General features: G+C 45.4%; 1 protein-coding gene across 2 annotated transcripts in view; it reads left to right on the top strand.

The window, feature by feature from the left end:
• The window catches only part of LOC144369054 (acyl-coenzyme A oxidase-like protein), a 250,112-nt gene that overhangs the window by 58,460 nt on the left and 164,422 nt on the right, over positions 1–27,230 (top strand). For both annotated transcript variants that reach the window (XM_078028126.1, XM_078028127.1), the window contains exons 6-9: positions 4,189–4,303; positions 4,604–4,690; positions 6,402–6,474; positions 10,075–10,207. In XM_078028126.1, the coding sequence (XP_077884252.1) occupies positions 4,189–4,303; positions 4,604–4,690; positions 6,402–6,474; positions 10,075–10,207 (408 nt within the window). The remainder of the gene's footprint in view (positions 1–4,188; positions 4,304–4,603; positions 4,691–6,401; positions 6,475–10,074; positions 10,208–27,230) is intronic.

Raw genomic sequence — 27,230 nt, 5'->3', positions numbered from 1 at the left:
AGCCTCCCTGAGCCTGATGCCATGCGACACCACGCACCTCGCTCGCACTCACCAGCTACCCTGTGGAACAGCTCCACAGGGACAGCCCTACAGCTGCTCTGCCCTTCCCAGCAGCTTCAGGTGGAGGACGCTCAGAGCCGTGTGTGTTTGCTACTCTCTAATGCTGGAGCATCCTCAGTGCCGGGCTTCCTTACCAGGAGTCAAGTCCTCCAGGATGGCACAGTGGTTCTCAGTGCCTGTGAGGGGTCCAGGAACCCCCGTGGATGCCCAAATCCATGGATGCTCGAGTCCCTTAGAGAAATGGTATTGCGGAGAACCCATGCACATGTTCCCGTGTAGTTTGAGTCATCCCTAGGGTACTCATGATACCTAATACCATGCAAATGTTGTGCAGAGTTGCTAAAATGCATTGCTTAGGGAACAGTAGTAAGAAAAATGTCCATGGATGTTCAGAATAGACACAATTAAAAATATTTTCAAGCCAGAGTCGGTAGAACCCAAGGATTTGGAGGGCCAACTGTATCAAGCAATGTTCTCATGGTCACCTGTGGCCACAGGAGGCTGCACAAAACAGTCTTTCTCTACTTTTACTGAACGTGAAGAACTCTGATATTTTCCCTTCTGCTTGTTTCTCCTCTCCCTTTATTGTTTTTTTTTTTTTTTGTTATTCTGTCTTTCCCTTTTCTTCTTAATAGTGAAATGAATATTTTGGTGAAGACTCTCTATATCAATCTGTGTCTCCATCCTGGGTCACAGCCTGCAGTGTGTCCCCACTTTGTAGAGGCCCCCTCTTTAGCAACTGCTCCCCCTGAATAAAGAAAACAACTATTTACTTATTTCACCCATTTTTATAGTTTCTTATTTGATATTGGGTATCCTGAAGGACTACTTGAAGGGAGCATTACATCTTGAAGTTCTTTCTACAAGTGAGCCTTTGTAAACCTGCGTGTGTAGGCCTGTGTGTGAGCACAGTGTGGGCGTGGCACAGGTGTCCATCTCTCAGCCTGTTCCTTTTTTCCCTAAGCATGTCTTTCTGAACCTGGACTTTTGTCTGCAGAGTTTTCTTGACCACAAATGCTACTTGGTTCTTCTCTTTTGTTTTGTTTTGGTGCTGGGGATTGAACATCCACAGCCTGTTTTATTTCTTATTTAGGGACAGGGTCTCACTAAGTTGCTTAGGGCCTTGCTAAGTTGCTGAGGCTGGCCATGAACTGGTGATCCTCCTGCCTCAGCCTCCCAAGCCCCTGAGATGACAGGTGTGCACCACAGTGCCTGGCCCACAAGTGCTGCTTGGAAGTGGCCACCATGTAGGATGATATCCAGGTGATAGCTGTATGGAGGGTGCTCTGCTTTCCCTCCCCTTGAAGTTCATTCTTTGCAGTAGCCAGTGATGTCCAAGGTCATGGGAAGAGCAGGAGCGAGTGCTGCTATTCAGAGAGCACCTGGCTTTGCAGTGCTGTGTCCAGCTGCCTCTGCAGGGTGCTCTGTGTTCTGTCCAGCACCCGTCCCTCAGTCATGACGTTCAGAGGCTCCCGTCCATGGAGCATGCATGTGCTAAGGTGACTCTAAGCACTCTGTGTCTCATTGTGTCGAATGTCCTACAATCATATAGAAAGGTAGTGTTGTCCCTGTCTCACAGATGGGGAAACTGAGGCTCAGGGGGCTTCAGGAACTGACTAGGGTCATGCAGTTAACAAGAGAGTCTCAGATGCTGGCTGGACTGCGCTTCACAGTGTGGCTTCTGCTGGTGACGGCTCACTGACCTACATCTTTTTGGTTTTGGCCAATTTCTTCCTTCCCCAAGTAGCAGTATCCAGGTCACCTTGCTGTCATTAATGGGGGAGGAAAACCACCCACAATTGTTATTTATTTGTTTCTCTTTACAATTATTTTTTCCCAAAAAAAACAATTTCCTGCGTTGGTCCCATTTTCCCAACGCAGCATAAATGACCTTGCTACCTGGTGACTTCAGCAGCTGCCACTTTGTGACAGGGGAATTTTGGAGTCGCAGTTATGACGTGGAGATTCTGGTGTGCGCTCATCTCCAAGGGAAGAGAACAGCCCGTCTCAGACGCACCCCACTGGCAGCTGGTGTGGCAGAGGGTGGCTTTCGCCCTTCTTTGGGTCTCGTTCCTCCTTCGTTTCCCTTCTGAAATGCCAGGCCACGCCAGGAGCCTCCCTCCCTCCAGGACCAGGGAAGCTCTCATGTTCTGGTGACTCACTCCTATGAGTTGGTTCTTCTATTTGTTTATTTATTTATTTAGTTTTTTGGGGTGTGTGTGGATGGGCTAGTGGTATGGACAGTTAAGAGGTAAGAGAGAATTTTATTTTTACTGGCAAAAATAAATGAGGTTATGAGCTCTCTGACCAAAGCAGTTATTTATTTTTTATTTTTTATATTTTTAGTGCTTGGCCATTTTGCTGGCCTTCAACAAATAGTTACACTAGCAACCGGCACACATGGTGTGTGTTATTTAGACCCAGTTTTAACGCCAGCATTTTGGCTGATGTAAATTTTCCACATCAAGCATCTTGCCAGAAGTGACAAACCTCCTTCCCGGGGTGTGCCAGATGTTTATGGGGACGGTGGCCTCCTGCCCTCTTCCCCGTCCCACCAGACCTTCTCTGCCAGGCCAGGGTTTCCTCTGCTCCTTCCCTTACTCCCCCACGGGCAGGTACCCCCACCACACAGGTTGCTTTGCCGATCTTCCCACTGCACCCGGCCTTGCACCTCTTCTTTGTGAGGACTCCTGGCTGGCCAGATAAGACAAGGGCAGCCTCCAGAGACTTTTCTTGAAAAGACTCAGCTTGTCCATTTATGTTTCTGAAAAGCTCTTGCACATGTTAGAAGTTTCCCTGTACAAACCGATGTCAGAGAGTGTTTTCTTAGGCCTCAAGACTGTGTTTCTTGGCCTGAGGCAAAGTGCAGTCTATATACTTAATAATCTGAAATCTGAGATCATCTTTGCGTGATCAATAACTTGTCAGTTTAGTTTAGTCCTCTTCAGTATTGTCAGCTCCAATTATATGTGCAGTTTCCCCCTCTGTCACTTCCCCTGGGCTCCCTGACCCATTGCAGGAGCTCTGTGCCCAAAGCTGACAGTGTGGCTCTCTCCTTGGCGAGAGATTGGAAGGTGACCCATGTGGCGAGCAAGGCTGGGGAAGGCCAGGGGCGAAGGGCGGCATTTCCACGGGGATCCCTGTTCAGGCTTCCAGAGTTGGAAACAGAAGACTGAGTTCTGTGCAGAAGTTGAAAACAAAATGCCTGCGTTTCCTCCCTGCCTCGTCCCAGTGACACTGGTGCTAGAATCGTGGCCAGGTCATGGTGGTAGACTGCATGGCACGTTCTAAGATCCTTTTCCTCATGATGTGGAGAGAGACCCGTTGATGGGTGCTTCTGTTTTAAGGTCTTGGGTGTGAGAAGCTTTTGGGCAACATTTGCTTATGTTATTCATAGGCCAGAAAAGTGGCTGAGCAGGTTCTGGACCCATCTATCCAAAGGTTTTAATGATTTCTTTTTCATAAAAATAAAATTGTTCAGGCTGCTATTCTAAGCAATGGAGGGACTAGGTCAAGGTTGCCTGTGTATCTGGTCTGCACCCAGGCACAGTGTTGGCCTCCGGTTAGCTGGTTGGGTGCTGTTCAAACAAAGGCCCATGCCAGGGATGCAGAGACATCCCAGGCCTGTGAACAGTAGAGGGCAGAGAACCAAGAGCCTTGCCCAGAAGGGATAAGACAAGATGAAACACGCAGATGTGGGGCTTGGAACAACCCATCCAGGGCCCCGATCATTGGATGTTTCCTTCTTTCAGTGGGACCTCCCAAGTGGGGTGTTGGATTATTTTATTCAAAAGTTAAAACCTCAGTAGGAAGTAGTCTAGAGAGAGAGACGCTGATCACTGAGGAAGGATAAACCATACTTTAAAACCAGGCAGGCTCGGCTTGATGGTATCAGAAAGAGAGATCAGGAAGGGTGAGGGATAAAACCTGGGCACTTGCTGTGCTGGGGGGGTCATGCCCTGAAAACTCACCTTGCTGAGTCTGAGCGCTGGCACAGCTGATGGCCTTGGCTTCACCAGGTGGAAGTGTCCGAGTGGGTCTGTTGTCATAGTGTTCTCTGTGTTGAGCCCAGGAGCTAAAACGGGCCATGTGAGGGAACACTCCGTGGCTTCCTCTCTCTCTCTGCAGGAGTTCGTAATCCACACACCGTGTGAAAACGCCCAGAAGATGTACATCGGGAACGCCATGTGTGGGAACTACGCAGCCGTCTTTGCCCAGCTCATCATCAACGGAAGTTCACAAGGTTTGTCACTGACATGGGAGCCAGAGGATTTGCTGTACTGTCTCTCTTTCCCAGTGAGTACTTTACATGGAACACCACTTTGCAGGGCTGTTTCTATCTTCAGGACCAACATCATCTCCTGAGTGGAAATGATGATGGATTTATCCTTATGTTCTGATGTTATTCCCTTCTGCATGCAGTGCACAGTGCAGAACTGAAGGAATTCTGGGATCAAAAGAATTTCACTCCATCCCAGGAAGTGCGTCAAACTTTACTCACATCTTTTGGGAGTTTCCTAAGGGTCTCTGTTGCCTCCCTCAGGGCCCCACTGTTTCATCGTTCCCATCCGGGATGAGAATGGAGGCTTGTACCCAGGAGTGACAGCTATTGATATGATGCACAAGGAAGGTGAGTCCCAGAGAAGGCAGACCAAACCAGCCTCATCCCTCCCAGCTTCTTGAATTTCCTAGTAGCAAGGCAGCTACTGGACACTGTCCATCTTCTCTGTCCCTTTTAGACTTGGGCACTCGGAGGGCAGGCTCTGTGCTCTCTCTCTCTCCCCCTTAGCCCACTGTGGTGTTCATGCTCACAGGCCCTTGATGACGTCTGAGACTGGCACAGAGCATTAGTCTGCTAAGGCTAAGCAGGGGCTTCAGCGCCAGCAATTTAGCATCTCACGGTCCTAGAGACCAGAGGCCTAAGATCAAGGGCAGTGAGGGAAGGGTCTGACCCAGGATTCTCCTTGGCTGGGAAATGATCATCTTCATGCTAACATCCCTGTGCATGTGCCTGTCTCCGAATTTCCCCTTCTTATAAGGACACCACTGTTTACATTAGGGCCACCCTGTTGACCTCTTTTTAACCTGGTTGCCTCTGTATGAACTCTCTCCACTAAGGTCATGTTTATAGGGCTTAGGGCTTCATAATATGGATGGGGGAGCACAGTTCAACCTTAACACTCAGTGAGACCACACTGAGGCCGTGGCCATCTTTGGCCAAGGACCAGCCAAAGCCAAAGAAAGAAGTGTGAGGGGCTTGGTTGTGGCTCAGTGGTAGAGTGCTTGCCTAGCACGTGTAAGGCACTGGTTCAATATCGGCACCATGTAAAAATGAACTAATAAAGTAAAAGTATTGTGTTCACCTACAACTAAAAAATTTTAAAAAAGAAAGGAGTATGAGAGTGAAAAAAAAAAAAAAACAAGAGAGAGAGTGGGGAGAGAAGAGGGAGAAGGACATCCCTGGGGGAAGGACAGAGTTTCATCTCCAAGGGAGCAAAACTAACCATTCCCACAGAGGCAGGGCTGGGCTGCAGGTGGGTTTGCTAGGTTGGGTTTGCTGGGTGACTGGGCCCTGGCTGGCCCTGGCCCCTGGAAAGGACCTTGTGCATCATGTGTTGCTGAGAACAGAGAGTGGGCCGAGCTCTTAAAAGGTCTCTCCAGACATTGAAAACACTGGCAACTGCGGAAGGTCAGCCTGGTTTCCTTGTAAGCTCCAAAATGTACCATGTCCTTGTCAAGGGGTGAGGTTCGAATAAAATCTTTTATGAAAGAAGGCATTTTTGCCTCTGGATTAAATCTCCCTAAGATTTTTTTTGAGCAACACATAGACCCTAGCGTCTGACCACAGGTGCCATTAGGAAGTAGGTCTGGCAGACTGTAGGACACTGCCCCCCTCCCGTGTCCTTGTGGCCATTTTCCTTGTCTTGTGGCATTTGCTTTCATCAGTTCCCCCTGCACGCTGAAGATGAGGCCCTGGAGGCAGGATCCCTGTGGTTCTGCTCTCCTGGGAGAGCAAGCTGGCCCGCCATCTTGCCTTCCTGTCCTTTCCTTGCCTAGAACTCTCCCTTTGAGAACCACGGTTACTTCTGGAAGGTTCTGGTGGGGACCTGCCCGCAGCCTAAGCCTCGGAGCTTAGGAAGAAGGAAGAGCACACTCACTGTCCTCTGTACTTGCGGGGGAGTGGGCTGAGTGGGCTCAGGAGACAGACAGACAGACCACATCCTCACCCCTCAGCCCCAACCCAGAGCATCAACACTTCTAGAGCAAAGGCTTGGGAAAGGGCAGGGCCAACATGGCTGATGCCTGGATTCCCTGCAGCTGCGTTCATTTCTGTTCTCCAGGTCTGCACGGTGTGGATAACGGGATCTTAATCTTCAACAAGGTTCGGGTACCCAGGGAGAACCTGCTGGATAAGTGAGTGGTTTTCTTCTCAGCAACTCTGCAGATGCTTGCTTTTCTCCCAAGCGAGGCCTGTCTTTCCCCAGCCTCCCTGACAAGCTATCGATCACTCACTGGAAAAGGCAAAGAAACAAATAGAAACAAATGAAAATGATCCAACTTGCCGTTGCCCAGATACAATGATTGTCACACTACAATGTGTCTCTCTGGACTTTCTAACACGTCAACAGATCTAGAGAGATATGTCAGATTTTACCAAATGAAATTTTTACCAAATGAGGATGCTGTCTTTTTTTAAGACTTATAATTTCCATTTAATTTACAAATATTTTAATGTAACAATAAACACACTTAGGCATTATCATTTTTAACAACACTATGCAGTCTGTTAAATAAATGGTCTGTAAGTTTTGTCATTGAATCCCTTATTGTTGGGCACTTAGATTGTTCCATTCCCCCCTTCGTGCACTGATTGTTGCTGTCCCATCCTTTGTGGGTTGTGAGCGTTCAGGCATTGTCCTTCCACTTGGGAGGCTGTTAAGACCACTGCTTCCTGGAGGGATGAGTTCAAGGTGCTGACTTCCCAGTACCTCACAGTGAGGTCAAGGTGAATTCAACAGTGAGCTGAAGGCTGCTTTCTCAGGTGCATTCTAGGGATGAAGGTTCAGGGGTTGGTTAATGATGCTTCCTCCACCCCCAGAGGCTGGAAGCACCAATTACTTTTAACTTTCTCAGCAGAATTTTCCTTATCCTATGAAAGTCCTGAGCCACCCTCATATTTGGGTCTCTGACAAAGCCAACAGTTGGTGTGTGGATAAGCAGCTGTCTCCCTGGCTGCCTGTGGATTTTCCTTGAACACTTTACTCCTTTTTTCTGCCTGCTAGTTCTTGTCAGCAGATAAATATGGTAGTAGATGCCAAAAGTTTAAGAAAATTGTGTGGGAAACAAACTTAGAAGAAGCAAATTTTGTTTGCTCTCTGCCATGAACTGGGAAGAAATAGAATGGAGACAACTAAAGAATCATTGCAGTTATACTGGTGGATACCTAAGACCCCCAGATCCTCTCAGGGGCCACCAGTGCCCATGACAGCAGGTCTAAGGACCACCAGCATCCCCAGGAGGTGTCTGTACATCTTCAGGCCCCTGTCAGCACCACCCCACATTGGAGGACGAGGAGGAGGGAAGATCCCTGTGTCCCACCACTCTGATGAGATCTTGGTGGCTTGGCCCATCCTCCAGAGGCCAGGCAGTGCCTTAGAAATCAGAAAGGCTAACTTCACAAGAAAGAAAAATGATCATGAGCTACAGTATTTGTAGAAGATATGAGGATTTATAGTCTTTCTTTGATAAGCAATATTTGAATTTAACATAATTTTATAGGTATTTAAAATGCCCCTAAATGCTATCAGACAGTGTGTGGCAAGAGTTTGAGTTTTGAGGAGGAGACCCACATTTGGGTTCTTGGTTTATCACTTGATAAAAAGTGGGCCAGTAAATAGATGTATGGAATCAGTACAATCCCTATCAAAATCCCAGATTTGTTTTGCAGGAATTGAAAAATTGATTCTAAAATTCGTAAGAAAATATAAGAAGTCCAGAATAGTCAAAATAATCTTGATCAGTCAAAAATAGGAGGACTCACTTATGATGGGAAAACAGTACAGTGCCATTGTCATCAAGACTGGTATTTTGAACAATGGAAGAAAGAGTCTTAAAATATTTCCTCACATTTATGGCCAATTAATATTCACGTAGGGTGCCAAAACCATTTAATGAGGAGAGAAAAGTCTTCAGCAACTGGTACTGGTACAACTGGATACCAGATGCAAAAGCATGAGTTGAAGCCCAACCTCACACCATATCCAGAAGTTGACTCAAAATGGTCACATACCTAAATGTAAGAGTTAAAACTACACAACTCTTAAAAGAGATCACAGGTGTGAATTTTTGTGATCTTGGATCAGGGGAATGACACTGGAAGGATAGCTCACCAAACAATAAATAAATAAATTTATTAAAAATTAAAAAATAAATTAGACTTCATTAAAATTTTTTTAAAAAAGACTCTTGTATATCAAAGTGCACTATGAAGAAAGCAGAAAACAATCTAGAGAATAGGGGAGAATATTTGTAAAATATTTCATTAGGACATAGTATACAGAATATAAAAATAACTATTATAATTAAATAATAGAATGACAAATAACCCAATTAAAAAGCATGCAAACATCTGAAAAGACATTTCTCCAAAAAATGCATATAAAGTACTAATAATGGAAAAATGCTCAACATCATTGTCATCAGAAGAATGTGAATCAAAATCATGATGAAATACCATCCACAGCACTAGGATGGCTATGGTAAAAGAGACAGATGACACTAAGTGTTGGTGAGGATGCGGGGAAGCAAAACCATCATGCCTGACTGGCAGTGATGTAATGTGTTGTCATAGGTTTGGAAAAATCATTTGGCAGCTCCTCAGTAGTTTCACAGTTATCAGATGACCCAGCAGTTCTATCCTTACATATGTATAAAAACATTGTTAGCATGATACTAAAAAAATAGATGTGTACACAAACATTCATAACATCATTATTCATAATAGCCCCAAAGTGGACATAACCCACATATCCATCAATTTCTGAATGGATAAACCAAATCTGATAAATGCTCACAATGAAATATTGTGCAGCCATAAAAAACAATGAAGGATTGATACATGCTACAACATAGATGAACCTTGGAAACATGCTAAGAAGCCAGACACAGAAACCGCATGTTATATGAGTCTGTTTATGTGAAATCTTGAGAATAAGCAACTCCAGAGAGATATAAAGTTGATTAAGGGATTCCAGGAACTGAAAGGTGGAGAGTTTGGAGACTGACTGCTATTGGTATGATGTTTCTTTTCTGGGGATAAAATGTTTTGGAACTGGATAGTAGTGCTGGTTGTACAGCTTTGTGAATACTCTGTTGAACACTTTAAAGGAATGAATTTTATGGGGTGTGAATTATATCTCTTAAAAAAGTGGGCCAGGTTGTACACGCAGTCTCTGGTATGGTTAAATGATGGTGGTATCATGCCTCTTTTTCTCAGGGGCCATTGCTGGGCTGCAGGTTGGTGGTGGCTGAAAACCTGCCCTTGTCTCCATGGTCAGCCTTTCTCAGACTCTCCTGAGAGTCCCTCAGAGGTGGGGATTCACACAGATGGACTCATATAATGTGGGGTCTTTGTGTCTGGATTTTTTCAAGCTTCACCTATATTGTAGCGCGTGTCAGTGCTCAATTTCTTTTTATGACCCCAAATATTTAGTGGTATGTCTACACCATATTTTGCTTGTCCTTTCAGCAGCTGATGGACACTTGGGTTGTTTCCACTTTGGGGCTATTATGCATGATTGTCCCATGAGTCCAGCCTTTCACGAACCTCCTGAGAAGGCCCGCCCCCCCCACTCCAAGCTTACTCTGCTCTTGTTCTCATGAGGGAAGTTCTCATGCAAATCGGTGCACTTCCTGGGCATAAGGGAGCCACCCAACTGCACCTCTAGAGCTGCCAAGCCTTCTTCTTTTGTTAACCCACCTTTCTTGTCCATTCTTCTCTCCTCCTTCCCACAGGTTTGGTTCCGTGGCCCCAGATGGGCAGTACCACTCACCTATTAAGAACAAGAGTGCGAGATTCAATGCCATGTTGGCCGCGCTGACCCCTTCGAGATTGGCAGTGACTTTCCAAGCTCTGAGCACCATGAAGGTAGTTGATTCTTTTTAATGGACCTCACTGTTCATTCTCTGCTTATTCTGGGGGATACATAACAGTGTCAGGAGCGGAGCTTCCTGAGCCCCAGTGGTGTCATGTAGCCGGGATGACTGGTCACACTCTAGAGGGAGTCAGTTGGCCACACAGGTCACGTTTTTGTGTCCTTCTCAAGACAGTGTCCCATCCATCCTGAGCTGCTAATCATGGTGGATGGAGCCTGGGCAGTGTGGCCACAGAGCCACAGAAGCTGACCCAAGGAGACTGGGTTGTTCAGGACTAACACACCTGTTTCAGTTTCCTGCAGGTGAAGGTCAGGGTGTCTTAGCTGAGTTCATGGGGCGTGTGGATCTCAGGGGCTCTTGGGGATATTCCCTGTCACGTGTCGGAGTCCATAAGGCCAGATCTCCAGAAGCCATCTCTGCCTTTCCTCCCATCTCTTCGTATGTCTTGGTTTGGAGAGAGCAGCAGGAGAGAAAAGTTCTGGAAGGTTCTTTCTCTCCTCCGCATGGGCCTACACTTCTGTGTTCTCCAGGCCCTTCCGTCTTCGCGTGAGGGAAAGCCCGCTATGACCTCCCCTGAGCCTAGTGAAGCTGCAAGGAAGACAGATTCTGCAGGAATATGCCTTTGTGTCTTAAATCCAGCTTTCCCTCCAGAGGAGTGACATTCCCGTAATTCCAGGCCTGACTTCAGTCACACATGTCTGAACAGCAGACAATCTCTCTTCATTCGCTTCTCCTTCGCCTGCCCTGCCCCAGCTTCCCAAGCAGTGCTCCTCCTGCCATTGAATGGTGGAAGCGCACATGCTAGGACGGCCCGCAGTCCTGCGCCCTCCTGTGGCCCCCTCCCGTGGCGCCCTCCCGTGGCGCCCATTCCTGTGCTTGTTTTGCAGTGGCTCTTGCAGTGGGCTCAGTTGTTCTAAAGTCCCCTGTCAGGAACCATTGGACAAACGAGGCCCTGGGAAAGCCTCATGAGGAGGCGTCCAAGACCCAAGGGAAACTGATTCTTCAGGTCTGTTATAGAAACACTTTCAGCCATGCTCAGGAAAGAGGGAAGGAGAGAAGGCAGAGGAGTCCAGGGTGGCATCAAAGAGGAGATGGAGGAAGAGCCTGACCTGGGATTTCTGAAGTTGTCCCCAGCACCCCTGCAGCCCTCAGAGCACACCCTGAGCATCCTGAGGAGAGTATGGACACAGGACAGATGCATGCTGGTGGTGCCGCAGAGGCTGCTGGGAGACCCTGTGCCCGACAGGTGTGGAGTGGGTGACGGTGTGAGGGTGCTCCTGCTGCCAGAAGCCTGATGGTTCCCTGAGCTCCGTGTGGGGTCACGTGGCCTATGGTGTGGGCAGTGAGGGCAAGGCAGGGGGCGACCTTCCAGGAGAGTCTTGGTTCTCTATGTCATCAGATCTGGCGCAGTGCGACGGGGATAGCTCCGGGAGAGGAGACCAAGGGGTGATTCTGTGTTTTATTTTTGTGGTCCTGGGGATTGAACCCAGGGGTGCTCTATTGCTGAGTTACATCCCCAGTCCTTTTTAATTTTTTTAAATATTTGTTTTTTAGTTATAGGTGGACACAGTATCTTTATTTTATTCTTATGTGTTGCTGAGGACCAAACCCAGTACCTCACACATGCTAGGCGAGTGCTCTACTTCTGAGCCCCAGCCCCAGCCCCTTTTTTTATTTTTTATTTTAAGACAAAGTCTCGCTAAGTTGCCCACGCTGGCCTGGAACTTGCCATCCTTCTGCCTCAGCCTTAAGTCATTGAGATCACAGGCAGGTGAGGTTCTTGTTCTCTGTTCCTCTGGACATTATCAGGGGTCAGCACCTGTCCACCCCAAGAGCCATGTGCAGACTGATTCCTCGTTGGGTATTTGACGTGCGTGCTTTGTTTCTGGCAATGGATGGTCATGATCACCATCGTAGTCTCTGAAGTCAGAGATCCATGGGCTCCAGCCTTGTCCCGCGTGTGACCAGCAGCAGGGCTGTGGGCAGGTCAGTGGTCCTCTCTGAGTCTCACTGTCCTTGTCTTCAGGCGGGCCTTGGGAAGATGGTGAGGCAGGACAAAGGGATGCATACGCATGCTCCACAGCTCGGAGCTGATGGAGACACGTTGGTTGTTGTTGCTCCTGCTGCTGCTGTTGGGAAGGTAGGCGTTGGCAGTGGGAAAGGAATAAATGGCTTTCCCATGAAACACATGCCTTCAATCCTGGCCTTGGTAAGGCATTCTGAAATGTTTTGCAAAGATGCCCAGAAAGAGGGAAGGAGAGAAGAATCCCTTTGATTCCTGGGTATCTAAAGCAGAACACGGTAACTCAGAATTGGCACCTTCTCTGCCCATATCAACCTTTCCACTCAAAGGAATTGAGTGGAAAGTGTTAGTCAACTTTCTGTTACAGTAACAAAATACCCAAGATAATCAACTTATGAAGAAAAAAGGTTTATTCTGGCTCACAATTTCAGAGCTTTCAGTTCATGGTCAGTTGGCCTATTGCTTTTGGACTTGTGGAAAGACAGCACATTGTGGGTGGAGAAGAGTCAGAGGAGACTAATCAACTTTTGTCAGCCAGGGTGTAAAGAGAGAGACAGGAAGGGGAAGGGGCCCCAATATCCCTGTCAAGGACATGCCCACAATGGCTTAACTTCCTTCTACTAGGCCCCACCCACCAGAAGTGTCACAGGCTGGTGACCAAGCCTTTGATATGTGGGCCTTTGTAGGCTGTATAAGATCCAGACCACAGCATTGGGGTAAGGGGGAACCTGCCCAGAGCCTGGCAGGGATCAGACCCCGAGTGTTCCAGGCCCTGCTATGTCGTCTGGCTGGACAGCAGCCCTGGCGGCTGTGATGTCACCATGCAAGTCTCCATTGAGGATGGGCTCAGAGGCTTCCTTGGCGGCAACTCCTCCTCTTGCGGCTCAAACAGGTCCCAGATGTTTTCCCAGCTGAAACCTAAGATGGTCCTGCTGGGTCTGCTCTTGCTAATGAGTGGAAAAACAGATCCCTCTGTCCTACATTCATTCTTGATGTATTAGAAAACTGTCACCGTGGCTCTCCACAGTGACATTCGCTCAAGGTCAAGCATGCCCTGCCTTTCAGGCCTTGCCCAGATGTCTTCTTTTCCACGATTGTCTCTCACCGCCGCGGCAGGCCTCCGTCCTCTTGAATTTTCCCTCAAAGGCTCACTGTAATCTCCGTCCTCTAATTTGTGTCCAAAATGCCAGGCCAGATTAAATGATTAGTGAGGAGAGGAGGCCAGGGAAATGGAGATGATTGCCGGGAGGGAGGGGCTGGGGGCAGGGAGCTGGTGCTGGGTGAGTGGGCAGGGTGGGGAGAAGGGGGAGTGGGAAGTGGAACCCAGGTCTGTCCCTTTGGATTGGTTCTGCACGGAGACAGCACTTTAGCTCATCTTGAGCTGGTCCCCACTTGTAAATGAGTTTCCCTAAGGGATGCCCTTAGGAGCTGGGTCCCATCCTGGGAGTGTCTGACTTGGCAGCTCCGGGGTGGGGCTAGAGAATCTGCGTTTCTAGCAGGTTCCCAGGTGCCATTGAAGCTGTGGAGGGGTCCTGCCCACCTGTTCCTGGGAAAGGCCTCCAGACTCCCCCTCGACTGCGACTGAGGAGTCCTCCCGAGCCCCTCCCCTCCCCAGCAATCATCCCCGTTTCCTTGGACTCGTGTTCACCGAGAACTCTGCACACAACAAATGGGTGCAGTCGTAAGTGTCCGGCACCATCCCAGCCACCTCGTCCCTAGGATCAAGTCCAAGCTCTCCCCCACCAGCCCCCTCTCCCCACTGACCTTCCCTCCTGCTGTTCCCTGCTTCCTCCACAGGTGGGCATGGCACGAGCTTCTCATTTTCAAATACATTTCAGAGCTCCTGCTGTCTCTTCTTAAAGGCCACAACCTGCATGTGGTCCCTGTGTCACCTGTGCCCAAGGCGTCACAAACCTCTTGCAACCTTTACTTCAGTTACAACCAGCTGGTGTTTGTTAAAGTCACCTTGAGGATTAGGGTGTCCCCATGAATTGGGGCGGGGCATGTCACAGTGCAGTCCATAACACTTGGCCACCCTCATGTGACTGTATTTGGAGACTGTGTATATAGAGAGGTAACTAAGATGCAATAAATAGGGGTAGGGTCCTGATTTGATAAGACTTGCATGGTGTCTGTGAAGAGGAGACACCAGAGATCTCAGTCCCCATGCACCCAGAGGAAAGGCCACACGAGGACAAAGTGAGAAGGTGGTCCTCTAAACGCCTGGAAGAGAGACCTCATCAGAAACTAACCTGCTGGCACCTTGACCTTGGGTCTCTAACCTCCAGAACTGTGAGAAAATGAATTTCTGCGTTTTGAACACTTGGTCTGGATGGCCGCTGGAGCAGAATGACATACTGCAAAAAGTCCCGAACCGCCAGTATAAGCCAGGTTAGGAAAGACTCCCAGGGGGCGTTCAAGACAGCAGCCAGTGGAGCTGGGGTCCTCTTTCTCACCTCATTCCAGAGCCCAGGGCTGAGCCAGGCAGAGGAGTGCCCAGTAAAGCTGTCAGCTGAGTCCAGTGGAGTGGAGTTGGCCTGCATGGAAATAGTTGGCAAGTCCTACCCCCTCCAGACGCCATTGGGAGGCCACAGAGCACCAGCCTCCCTGGGCTTGCACCTGCCTCTGTGCGACCTTCAAGAGCATCTCCACTTCTCTGGAAATAGAGCTGCTGTTAGACTGCAGGGACGTCATGTGAAGGGTTTGCAGGAGGGTCTGCGGGCACCAAGCCCTTGACGCCTGCCCTGCTGGGATCACAAGGCCTGCAGAAGCCTACCTACTCAAGCTCAGGCAGACCGCTGGCTAAAATCACCTCCGAGGTTCTGAGGGTGACAAATAGAACTTGTAACTCAGGCTCACCCCTTGGCAGAAGCTGCCTAGAGCTGAGGTGAGTTATGAGGCTGAGCAGGGTGTGGGGCAGCAGCCGTGGGTGAGCAGTGTTGGCCCTGAGTGGGGGCTGGGGACCGCAGGGCCCACACCACTTGGCCATCCTCCTGGGGTTCTGTGAAGGGCATGTGTCTTAGAGAAGGGTGGAGAGACTGATGGCAATCTTCAAGTCATACAAGGTTGCCATATGCAAGATGGCGGTGTTTCTGCAGCCTCCTGGAGCTGACGGGAGCGCAGAGGGAAGACTGGTTTCAGGAGGGACTCTTGGGGCCTCTTGGAATGTGCCACAGGTGTACAGCCTGTCCTGAGCACTGCTGGGCATGAGTGCAGGGTCCGGGGAAAGTGCAAAGTCCACTTTTTCAGGGGGTCTCTGGCCTCTCTGGGTAGGGATTTGACAGTACTCTGGAATGACTTTGCCAAGACTATTTGACTGGATGCTAGTTCATAGTGGATCAGAACCGAAAGGAGGTCAGGTGTGCAGGGCTCCTGAGCCTGAGGTTATTAGTCTCAGGCCAGGGAGGGCCTTGCAACCCCCAGGAGAGCACTGGAGCAATCACTCGGCTTGTGTCGCACTGGCAGGCACAGCAGGCGCTGATGCCATTCCAGGATGTCCCAGTGCCAATGTTCTCACTGTAGTGCTGGCCACAGTGCTGTGTGCTGCAGTCACCAGCCAGGGATGAAGCTGGTCAGCTGGCATCAGAGTGTGGCATCCCATCTGTCCTGGTGGCTGTGAATCAGGTGCTGTGATACGTTCCCCTGAGCCAAGGAGCACTCAGCTCCCTCAAATTAGTAATTATACCTTTTATGACCACCATTACAAAACTTTCAGGGTTTTGTATGTTTTCTTCTTGCTGTGAGGCCATCTACTTCTATTTTTCCTGGAATCACTTTGTGTTCATTTCTTCTTGTAACTTAAATTGATCTCATTCTTACCATTCCTAACAGGATATTCAGTGGGGCAAGGATTGTATCTTTTTATTCAGCCTCAGGGCAGGGTCTCTTAGAGCATGCTGTGGAAGTCTTTTTACTCCCTCTTCTACCCACCCACCCATCCATGCCTTCATCCATCCATCCACCCACCCACCCACTCGCCCATCCATGCATTCATCCATCCATGCACCCATCCATGCATCCATCCATCCATTCAGCCACTCACCCATTCATCCATCTACCCTTTCATTCACTTACCCATCCATCCACACAGCCATCCACTCATCCATGCCTCCATCTACCCACCCATTCCACTACAAAGACTCTGAACACAAAGATCAATTAACATATGAGTTAGTAGTTAATGGAGGAAGCTGTGGAACATTTTAGAAAAGAGTAGTTACCTACAGACACCACAGTTTAGACACCTCCACCGATCAGGCCTGTATGTGGGACAGGCCAGAGACAAGCCCCATCCACCAGAGCCTGGTCTCTTCCAGTAGTAAAGGGCAAATTAAGCAGCATCTCTGAGGTCTTGCACACAGGAGGGCTCAGTGCAGGGACGGCCTCCAGCGGGCCAGCAGGAGTGGAAACCTTCCAACCATGAGCGTGTGTGGCTTGGCATGATGAAGCACAGAGTGGGGAGGCCATGGGTTCCTAGTGCACAGTCCAGAGAAGGCATGCTCCTACACCCGGTGTGAGTTTGGCTGAAGTTGCCAGGGCAGAGTTCAGTGGCACTCATTTGCTTGGCACTGTTGGCCTGGCGGGTCCCTGGCATGTGTCTTCACAGAGCTGTGTTGGAGAGTGGAGCTCAGGCCTGTCTCCGTCACGCTGAGTATGCTTTGAGGCAGGGCCGCTCTGTTCATCTCCTTCTGCTTAGGCCGCTGCTGCCCCTTCAGCGTCCTCACACAAACAAATGTGGGGAGCAGAAGATCCAGACTTGCTCAGCTGTTGGAAAGCTGGATGGAATGAGGCTCCCTCCTTGGCCGCTGGGAGTATGGAGTTTCCTTCTCTGTTGTGGAAACTTCCCAGAACTGACCACCAGGGGGCGGCAAATACCAACCTGCTGCCCACGTCTTTTGACATTTTTGTATTTACTTTCCGTGTGTCAGAAGCTGCTGGGATTTTGCTGTTGCCAGTTTATTTAGCTCCTTATCAGTTACAAGTGCTGCTTTTTAAAAAGTGGACAATGAAAGAACGAGGCTCACCAGCTGAGTAATTGTTAGGCTCAAGATCAAGATGGTAAATAAGATGTGGAGTTATTTTGATGACTCTTCAGGGCAGAATTTGACTCATAAATGTCTCTTAAAAAAACATAAGCTTGCAGCATTTTGGGTGGATATGAAAATGGTTAAATATTTTTGTGGTGTTTCTATGGAAGCTGTTTACGTTTGTAACAACTGAAATTTAAACATTTGTCTTTTTAAAAGATTTATCTACTGCCCTCTCCCCCAAAGACCAAGGAGCAGAGATGAGTACAACCAGAGATAAGTAGCACATGGCATAAGGATTTGAAATAGATGCTTGGAAGGCTTCCATTTTGGACTTGTTTCAATTCTGAGTGCATGTTGACTGTCTTCCTCTTAGCACTGTGGAAGTGGGTGACCTGGAACAGGGGTGTGTCCTCCAGAGACAGGGGCGGATCCATGTAACAGAAAACCACAGCTAGGTGGATCCAGGTAAGAGGAAGCCACAGCTAAGCGGGGAGGGCTCCAGGATCACACCTGCAGGAGGAGACAGGGTGGGGGGTAGGGAGGATACCCCACACGGAGAGAAGTCATAGAGAGATAGCGGGCAATATTTCTTGGTTGGAAGGGACTTCAGAGATCAGGGTCCAGAGCATGTCTTTTTTTTTGTGGGGGAGGCTAGGGGATGGAACCCAGGGCCTCACACTTGCAAGGCGCATGCTTTACCACTAAGCTCACCGCAGCCCCACTGTGTGTCTTACAGAAAGAGTTCTAAGTGAGATCGGTGGGGCTCTGCAGGGCAGCCTAGAGTTGGCATCCACCCTGTTCCTACTGAGTAGGGTATCTGGGTCACATTCACAGAGGGACAGCCTGGGAGCACAGGGTGGGTAGGGGGTTTCTGTGCTGAAGGAAAGGAAAGTTCTTGGGCATTCCTCCTTGTTTGATGTGGCCTGAGAACGTTAGATGCTTGTGACTGTGGCAACGTTTCAAGGAACGCCGCTCCCTTTGACTGAGTCAGCAGAGGCATTGGGACCCCAGCATCCTGAGGCCCGGGTTGTAGGCAGGGCAGCTGGGAGGGAGGTTGTGCAGCTGCCTCTGAGTGCCCCGTGTGTCCTTCTTAGTAGGGGGCCAGCCTTCCTGGGCTCTAGCAGCTGGCTCGCCTGGAACGGGTAGAAAGGGGCCCGGGCTGCAGCTCAGAGGAGCTTCACTGCCCTTTGGAGGCCCAAGAGCTGCCTCTGGGGATCATGGTCTGCAAGGTCAGCTTGGATGGTTGATGGCTGGCCCATCGTCGTCCTCAGCAGCTTTCCTGCCTGAAATTTGATTTTCCACAGAGGATGTGTACTGGTGAAGATCACCGTCCCTCTCCTTCACTCCATACCTTTGTCCCTTCCTTTAGTAGATCACATAAAGGGATCCACTCATTTGTATTGAGTGCTTCCTATTAAGGAACCATGGTCTGAGCATTTCACACATTTGATGGCCTCAGTGGTCCTGTGAGATGGGTGCTTTCTTGACTCCCACTTTGTAGATGAGGAAGCAGAGACATAGGAAGATGTAACAGTTGGCCCAGATCTGCAGGGCTCACACTCCAGCAGTCTGGCTCTGGGGCCCGGCCCATGCCCAACACCAGGATGGCTTCTGTGGTCCTCAAGCAGGAGGTCTTTGAGGGTCCTGTGCCAGTCCTGATCCCTGGTGCTCCTAGACCGCCTAGTATTTGCTTTGGTTAACCGAACCAAACCCAAAATTTAAAAAACGTGGTGTCCACACTGGAAAACATGGAGATTCCACCCAAACTGGGATTTGGCAGAAGCCAAATGGTGAGTGGCCGGGCTGGAATCCAGGCCTCCTTCCCCACTGGGACCTGGGACCTGATTTAGTTTTTAGTGGCACTGCCAACTTTGCCTGGCAGCTCTCGGTCCCTGTGGCCCTGAGCATCTCTGGGCTGGCAGCAGGATGGGGGGAGGCGGGTTGTTCCAGCCTTCATATTGATGTTCTTTATGGGAAAAAGACCATTATGATGGACGTTTATTGTAGCCAGGGGAATTTTATTTTATTTTTTTTGGCTCAAGCCAATGAAATGATTTTGAACATCTCTGCCTACTACAATGAAATTTAATAAGGCAAACAAAGTCTGTACTTGCTTAGATAAATTTTAAGAAGTAAAGTGGTCCATTTAAATTTACGTCCACAAAGCCCTTATATTCTCTGAGAAGCAAATGGTTGGTTGTTAAGTATGTGTTCTACATTTCTTGATTTATTAACTTTAGACATTTCTGCCTCTCTGCTGTGACAGATGAGAATCTAGTCACACAACATCCTGCCTTTACCTCTTGTTTCACTTTTTTCCCCTTCACAATTTTTGATGTTTACATTATTAATTTTAATTCTCCCAAGAACTAATGGGTTAGTTATAAATATCCTGGACCTCCATTTCCCATCCTAACCACTTCATATCTTGACTCCTTGCCTCTCCACTTCTGTCTGCGGAACCATTCATTTGTATGCTGTCAAGACTGAAGCATTTAAAAATATTTTCTAGGACCATCATCTAGCTTTTGGACCTTTGATTATATTATTAAGGCCAGTCTTGTTCACGGTAGAGCCATGTAGTCTGTGAGGCTCATATTTCTACTCTATATACCAAGTGTCAAAACACCGTTACAGTTTTGAAAAACAACACTATTCCTAGCTTCTAGGTCAAATGGAATCACTTTTCTCATACTCTGCGAATTACTCAAAAGCCCGTCATGTTTTTGTTAGCTTGATATTTAGATAATTGTATTTTGTAATTGTATTTTTGTTTTTGATTTCTCCTGGAATTTTAAATTGCCTTTCTTTTTTCTTGTTAGGAGAAAAAAATATATGTCTTCAACACCATAACAATAGTGTCTTCTAGCTTCTGATTCTTTTTGCCTGTTATATGGAATCCATCCATTATTCTCATTGAAGATCTAATGGTGCCCACTGATTTTTTTATTTTAATCCTGACTAATTATATCTGATGTGATCTATAGCAATCATCATCTAAGTATTTTTCTTTTGCAAGATTTTTTGAAGTAAAAAAAACTTTTCCAAATCCTCTAGTATCTTTTTGGTTGGGTTTTCTCTGGTTTTATTGTGATATGTATAGAAGTAATATCTTGTGGAAGGGTGTGTGGATGATAATGTTTTGATTCCTTGTATGTCTGAAATGTTCTGCATTTTGCCTTCACATTTGATTGACATTTTAGCTGAGACTTTTAACTTGAAAATAATTTTCTTTAAGGGTGTTGCTCCATTATCTTCTTGCATTAGATCCACTCATGGAAAATCCTGTTTTCCTCTGTTGTTACCTGAAAGTTATCTCTGCAAGCTATTTGTTTGAATTTTTCTTTTTTTTCTTTCTTTCTTTCTTTATTTATTTTATTGGTTGTTCAAAACATTACAAAGACTTCAGAATCACATTGGTTACACATCCACATTTTTACATAATGCCATATTAGTAACTGTTGTATTCTGCTACCTTTCCTATCCTCTACTATCCCCCTTCCCCTCCCCTCACATCTTCTCTCTCTACCCCCTCTAATGTAATTCATTTCTCTCCTTGTTTTTTTCCCCATTCCCCTCACAACCTCTTATATGTAATTTTGTATAACATTGAGGATCTCCTTCCATTTCCATGCAATTTCCCTTTTCTCTCCCTTTCCCTCCCACCTCATGTCTCTGTTTAATGTTAATCTTTTACTCCCGCTCTTCCTCCCTGCTCTGTTCTTAGTTGCTCTCATTATATCAAAGAAGACATTTGGCATTTGTTTTTTAGGAATTGGCTAGCTTCACTTAACATAATCTGCTCTAGTGCCATCCATTTCCCTGCAAATTCCATGATTTTGTCATTTTTTAGTGCTGCGTAGTACTCCATTGTGTATAAATGCCACATTTTTTTTATCCATTCATCTATTGAAGGGCATCTGGGTTGGTTCCACAGTCTAGCTATTGTGAATTGTGCTGCTATGAATATTGATGTGGCAGTATCCCTGTAGTACGCTCTTTTAAGTTCTTCAGGGAATAGTTGGAGAAGGGCAATAGCTGTGTCAAATGGCGGTTCCATTCCCAGCTTTCCCAGGAATCTCCATACTGCTTTCCAAATTGGCTGCACCAATTTGCAGTCCCACCAGCAATGTACAAGTGTACCCTTTTCCCCACATCCTCGCCAGCACTTGTTGTTGTTTGACTTCATAATGGCTGCCAATCTTACTGGAGTGAGATGGTATCTTATGGTGGTTTTGATTTGCATTTCTCTGACTGCTAGATATGGTGAGCATTTTCTCATGTACTTGTTGATTGATTGTATGTCCTCCTCTGAGAAGTGTCTGTTCAGGTCTTTGGCCCCTTTGTTGATTAGGTTATTTGTTTTCTTATTGTCTAATTTTTTGAGTTCTTTGTATACTCTGGATATTAGGGCTCTATCTGAAGTGTGAGGAGTAAAAAATTGTTCCTATGATGTAGTCTCCCTGTTTACCTCTCTTATTGTTTCTCTTGCTGAGAAAAAACTTTTTAGTTTAAGTAAGTCCCATTTGTTGATTCTTGTTATTAACTCTTGTGCTATGGGTGTCCTATTAAGGAATTTGGAGCCCGACCCCACAATATGTAGATTGGAGCCAACTTTTTCTTCTATCAGATGTATACTCTCTGATTTGGTATCAAGGTTCTTGATCCATTTTGAGTTAACCTTTGTGCATGGCGAGAGAAGGGGATTCAGTTTCATCTTGTTGCATATGGATTTCCAGTTTTCCCAGCACCATTTGTTGAAGATGCTATCCTTCCTCCATTGCATGCTTTTAGCCCCTTTATTGAAGATAAGATAGTTGTAATTTTGTGGATTGGTTTCTGTATCCTCTATTCTATACCATTGGTCCACCTGCCTGTTTTGGTACCAGTACCATGCTGTTTTTGTTACTATTGCTCTGTAGTACAGTTTGAAATCTGGTGTTGCTACACCTCCTGATTCACACTTCCTGCTTAGAATTGCTTTTGCTATTCTGGGTCTTTTATTTTTCCATGTGAATTTCATAATTGCTTTATCTATTTCTATAAGAAATGCCATTGGGATTTTGATTGGCATTGCATTAAACCTATAGAGAACTTTTGGTAATATCGCCATTTTGATGATGTTAGTTCTGCCTATCCATGAACAGGGTACATTTTCCCATCTTCTGAGATCTTCTTCTATCTCTCTCTTTAGGGTTATGTAGTTTTCATTGTATAAATCTTTCACCTCTTTTGTTAGGTTGATTCCCAAGTATCTTATTTTCTTTGAGGATATTGTGAATGGAGTGGTTTTCCTTATTTCCATTTCAGAAGTTTTGTTGCTAATATACAGGAATGCCTTTGATTTATGCATGTTGATTTTATATTCTGCCACTTTGCTGAATTCATTTATTAGCTCTAGTAGTTTCTTTGTAGACCCTTTTGTGTCTTCTAGGTATAGGATCATATCATCTGCAAATAGTGATAATTTAAGTTCTTCTTTTCCTATCTTAATGCCTTTAATTTCTTTTGTCTGTTTAATTGCTCTAGCCAGTATTTCGAGAACTATGTTGAATAGAAGTGGTGATAGAGGGCATCCCTGTCTTGTTCCAGATTTTAGAGGGAATGCCTTCAGTTTTTCTCCATTTAGAATGATGCTAGCCTGAGCCTTAGCATATATAGCTTTTATAATGTTGAGGTAAGTTCCTGTTATCCCTAGTTTTTCTAATGTTTTGAACATAAAGGGATGCTGTACTTTGTCGAATACTTTTTCTGCATCTATCGAGATGATCATATGGTTCTTATCTTTAAGTCTATTGATGTGGTAAATAACGTTTATTGATTTCCGTATTTTGAACCAGCCTTGCATCCCAGGGATGAATCCTACTTGATCATGATGCACGATCTTCTTGATATGTTTTTGTATACGATTTGCCAGAATTTTATTGAGGATTTTTGCATCTAAATTTATTAGGGATATTGGTCTATAGTTTTCTTTCTTTGAGGTGTCTTTATCTGGTTTGGGGATCAGGGTGATATTGGCCTCATAGAATGAATTTGGAAGTTCTCCCTCTTTTTCTATCTCCTGAAATAGATTGTGGAGTATTGGTATTAGTTCTTCTTTAAAGTTCTTGTAAAACTCTGCTGTATATCCCATCCGGTCCTGGACTTTTCTTGGTTACTAGTCTTTTGATGGCTTCTTCTATTTCCTCACTTGATATTGGTCTGTTTAGGTTGTTTATATCTTCCTGACTCAATCTGGGTAGTTCATATGTCTTAAGGAAATTATCGATGCCTTCACTATCTTCTATTTTATTAGAGTATAGGGTTTCAAAATAATTTCTAATTATCTTCTGTATTTCTGAATTGTCTGTAGTGATGTTGCCTTTTTCATCCCGTAAGCTAGTAATTTGGGTTCTCTCTCTTCTTCTCTTTGTTAGCGTGGCTAGTGGTCTATCAATCTTATTTATTTTTTCAAAGAACCAACTTTTAGTTTTATCAATTTTTTTGATTGTTTCTTTTGTTTTGATTTCATTGATTTCAGCTCTAATTTTAATTATTTCTTGCCTTCTACTGTATTTGCTGCTTATTTGTTCTTCTTTTTCTAAGGCTTCGAGGTGTAGTGTGAGGTCATTTATTTGTTGGCTTTTCCTTCTTTTAAGGAATGAACTCCATGAAATGAATTTTCCTCTTAGTACTGCTTTCATAGTGTCCCAGAGATTTCGATATGTTGTGTCTGAGTTTTCATTTACCTCTAAGATAATTTCCTCTTTGATGTCTTCTGTAACCCTTTGTTCATTCAGTAGCATATTGTTTAATCTCCATGTGATGTAGGATTTTTCCTTTCTCATTTTATTATTGATTTCCAATTTCATTTCATTACAATCAGATAAAATGCATGGTAGTATCTCAACTCCTTTGTAATTGCTAAGACTTGCCCTGTGACATAATATATGGTCTATTTTTGAGAAGGATCCATGTGCTGCTGAGAAGAAAGTGTATCCGCTTGATGTCAGGTGGTATACTCTGTATATATCAATTAAGTCTAAATTATTAATTGTATTATTGAGCTCTATGGTTTCTTTATTCAACTTTTGTTTGGAAGATCTGTCCAGTGGTGAGAGAGGTGTGTTAAAATCTCCCATGATTGGATAGGCAGAACTAACATCATCAAAATGGCGATATTACCAAAAGTTCTCTATAGGTTTAATGCAATTCCAATCAAAATCCCAACGGCATTTCTTGTAGAAATAGAGAAAGCAATCATGAAATTAATATGGAAAAATAAAAGACCCAGAATAGCAAAAACAATGCTAAGCAGGAAGTGTGAATCAGGCGGTATAGCAATACCAGACTTCAAACTATACTACAGAGAAGTAGTAACAAAAACAGCATGGTACTGGTACCAAAACAGGCCGGTGAACCAATGGTACAGAATAGAGGATACAGAAACCAATCCACAAAACTACAACTATCTTATATTTGATAAAGGGGCTAAAAGCATGCAATGGAGGAAGGATAGCATCTTCAACAAATGGTGCTGGGAAAACTGGAAATCCATATGCATCAAAATGAAACTGAATCCCTTTCTCTCGCCATGCACAAAAGTTAACTCAAATTGGATCAAGGAGCTTGATATCAAATCAGAGACACGGCATCTGATAGAAGAAAAAGTTGGCTACGATCTATATACTGTGGGGTCGGGCTCCAAATTCCTCAATAGGACACCCATAGCACAAGAGTTAATAACTAGAATCAACAAATGGGACTTATTCAAACTAAAAAGTTTTTTCTCAGCAAAAGAAACAATAAGAGAGGTAAATAGGGAGCCTACATCCTGGGAACAAATCTTTACTCCTCACACTTCAGATAGAGCCCTAATATCCAGAGTATACAAAGAACTCAAAAAATTAGACAATAAGATAACAAATAACCCAATCAACAAATGGGCCAAGGACCTGAACAGACACTTCTCAGAGGAGGACATACAATTAATCAACAAGTACATGAAAAAATGCTCACCATATCTAGCAGTCAGAGAAATGCAAGTCAAAACCACCATAAGATACCATCTCACTCCAGTAAGATTGGCAGCCATTCTGAAGTCAAACAACAACAAGTGCTGGCGAGGATGTGGGGAAAAGGGTACACTTGTACATTGCTGGTGGGACTGCAAATTGGTGCAGCCAATTTGGAAAGCAGTATGGAGATTTCTTGGAAAGCTGGGAATGGAACCACCATTTGACCCAGCTATTCCCCTTCTCGGTCTATTCCCTAAAGACCTAAAAAGAGCATGCTACAGGGACACTGCTACATCGATGTTCATAGCAGCACAATTCACAATAGCAAGACTGTGGAACCAACCTAGATGCCCTTCAATAGACAATGGATAAAAAAAATGTGGCATTTATACACAATGGAGTGTTACTCTGCATTTAAAAAATGACAAAACCATAGAATTTGGAGGGAAATGGATGGCATTAGCGCAGATTATGCTAAGTGAAGCTAGCCAATCCCTAAAAAACAAATGCCAAATGTCTTCTTTGATATAAGGAGAGTAACTAAGAACAGAGTAGGGACAAAGAGCATGAGAAGAAGATTAACATTAAACAGGGATGAGAGGTGGGAGGGAAAGGGAGAGAGAAGGGAAATTGCATGGAAATGGAAGGAGACCCTCATTGTTATACAAAATTACATACAAGAGGAAGTGAGGGGAAAGGGAAAAATAATACAAGGGGGAGAAATGAATTACAGTAGAGGGGGTAGAGAGAGAAGAGGGGAGGGGAGGGGAGGGAAGGGGGGATAGTAGAGGATAGGAAAGGCAGCAGAACACAACAGACACTAGTATGGCAATATGTAAATCAATGGAAGTATAACTGATGTGATTCTGAAATCTGTATACGGGGTAAAAATGGGAGTTCATAACCCACTTGAATCAAAGTGTGAAATATGATATATCAAGAACTATGTAATGTTTTGAACAACCAACAATAAAAAAAATCTCCCATGATTATTGTGTTGTGGTCTATTTGACTCTTGAACTTGAGAAGAGTTTGTTTGATGAACGTAGCTGCACCATTGTTTGGGGCATATATATTAATGATCGTCAAGTCTTGTTGGTGTATGGTTCCCTTGAGCAGTATGTAGTGTCCTTGTTTATCCCTTTTGATTAACTTTGGCTTGAAGTCTATTTTATTTGATATGAGTATGGACACCCTGCTTGCTTCCGGGGTCCGTATGAGTGATATAATTTTTTGCAACCTTTCACCTTCAGTCTGTGTATGTCTTTTCCTATCAGATGAGTCTCCTGTAGGCAGCATATTGTTGGATCTTTTTTTTAATCCATTCTACTAGCCTATGTCTTTTGATTGTTTGAATTTTTCAATGATGTTCCCACGTCTCACTTTTTGCTTATCACAATTTATTATTATTATTGTTATTATTATTATTATAGCTTTATGGTTACACATAGTAGTGGGGCTCATCCCAACAAACTCATACATGCATGGAAATGGATTTCTGTTCATGATCCCCCCTTTCCCTCCTCCTTTTCCCTCCTGTTCTCCCTTCTGTCTCCCATTCTCTTTCTCTACCTAGACGTCCTTTCACTCATCTACTAATTTGTATTTGATTGGTTCTTTATATTATCTAATCCTTCCCTCCCTCTTTATTTTACTCTAACTTCCACATATGAGAGAAAACATTCAACCTTTGAGTTTGAGTTCAGCTAATTTCACTAAGCATGAGATTCTCTATTTCAATGCATTTACCAGTGAATGCCATAATATATGTGTATATTACATATCTATATTATATAATGTATATATCATAATTTCTTAATCCATTCATCTATTGACAGGCACCTGGGTTGATTTCATAATTCACTTATTGTGAATTGTGTTGCTATAAACATTGATGTGGCTATGGCACTTTAGTATGCCAATTTTAAATATTTTGGAAAAATACCCAGGAGTGGGATAACT

The sequence above is a fragment of the Ictidomys tridecemlineatus genome, chromosome 12, assembly GCF_052094955.1.
Source record: "Ictidomys tridecemlineatus isolate mIctTri1 chromosome 12, mIctTri1.hap1, whole genome shotgun sequence".
Lineage (NCBI taxonomy): Eukaryota > Metazoa > Chordata > Mammalia > Rodentia > Sciuridae > Ictidomys > Ictidomys tridecemlineatus.
The sequence above is the reverse complement of the archived record's forward strand: the minus strand, read 5'-3'. Positions and strand labels throughout refer to the sequence as shown.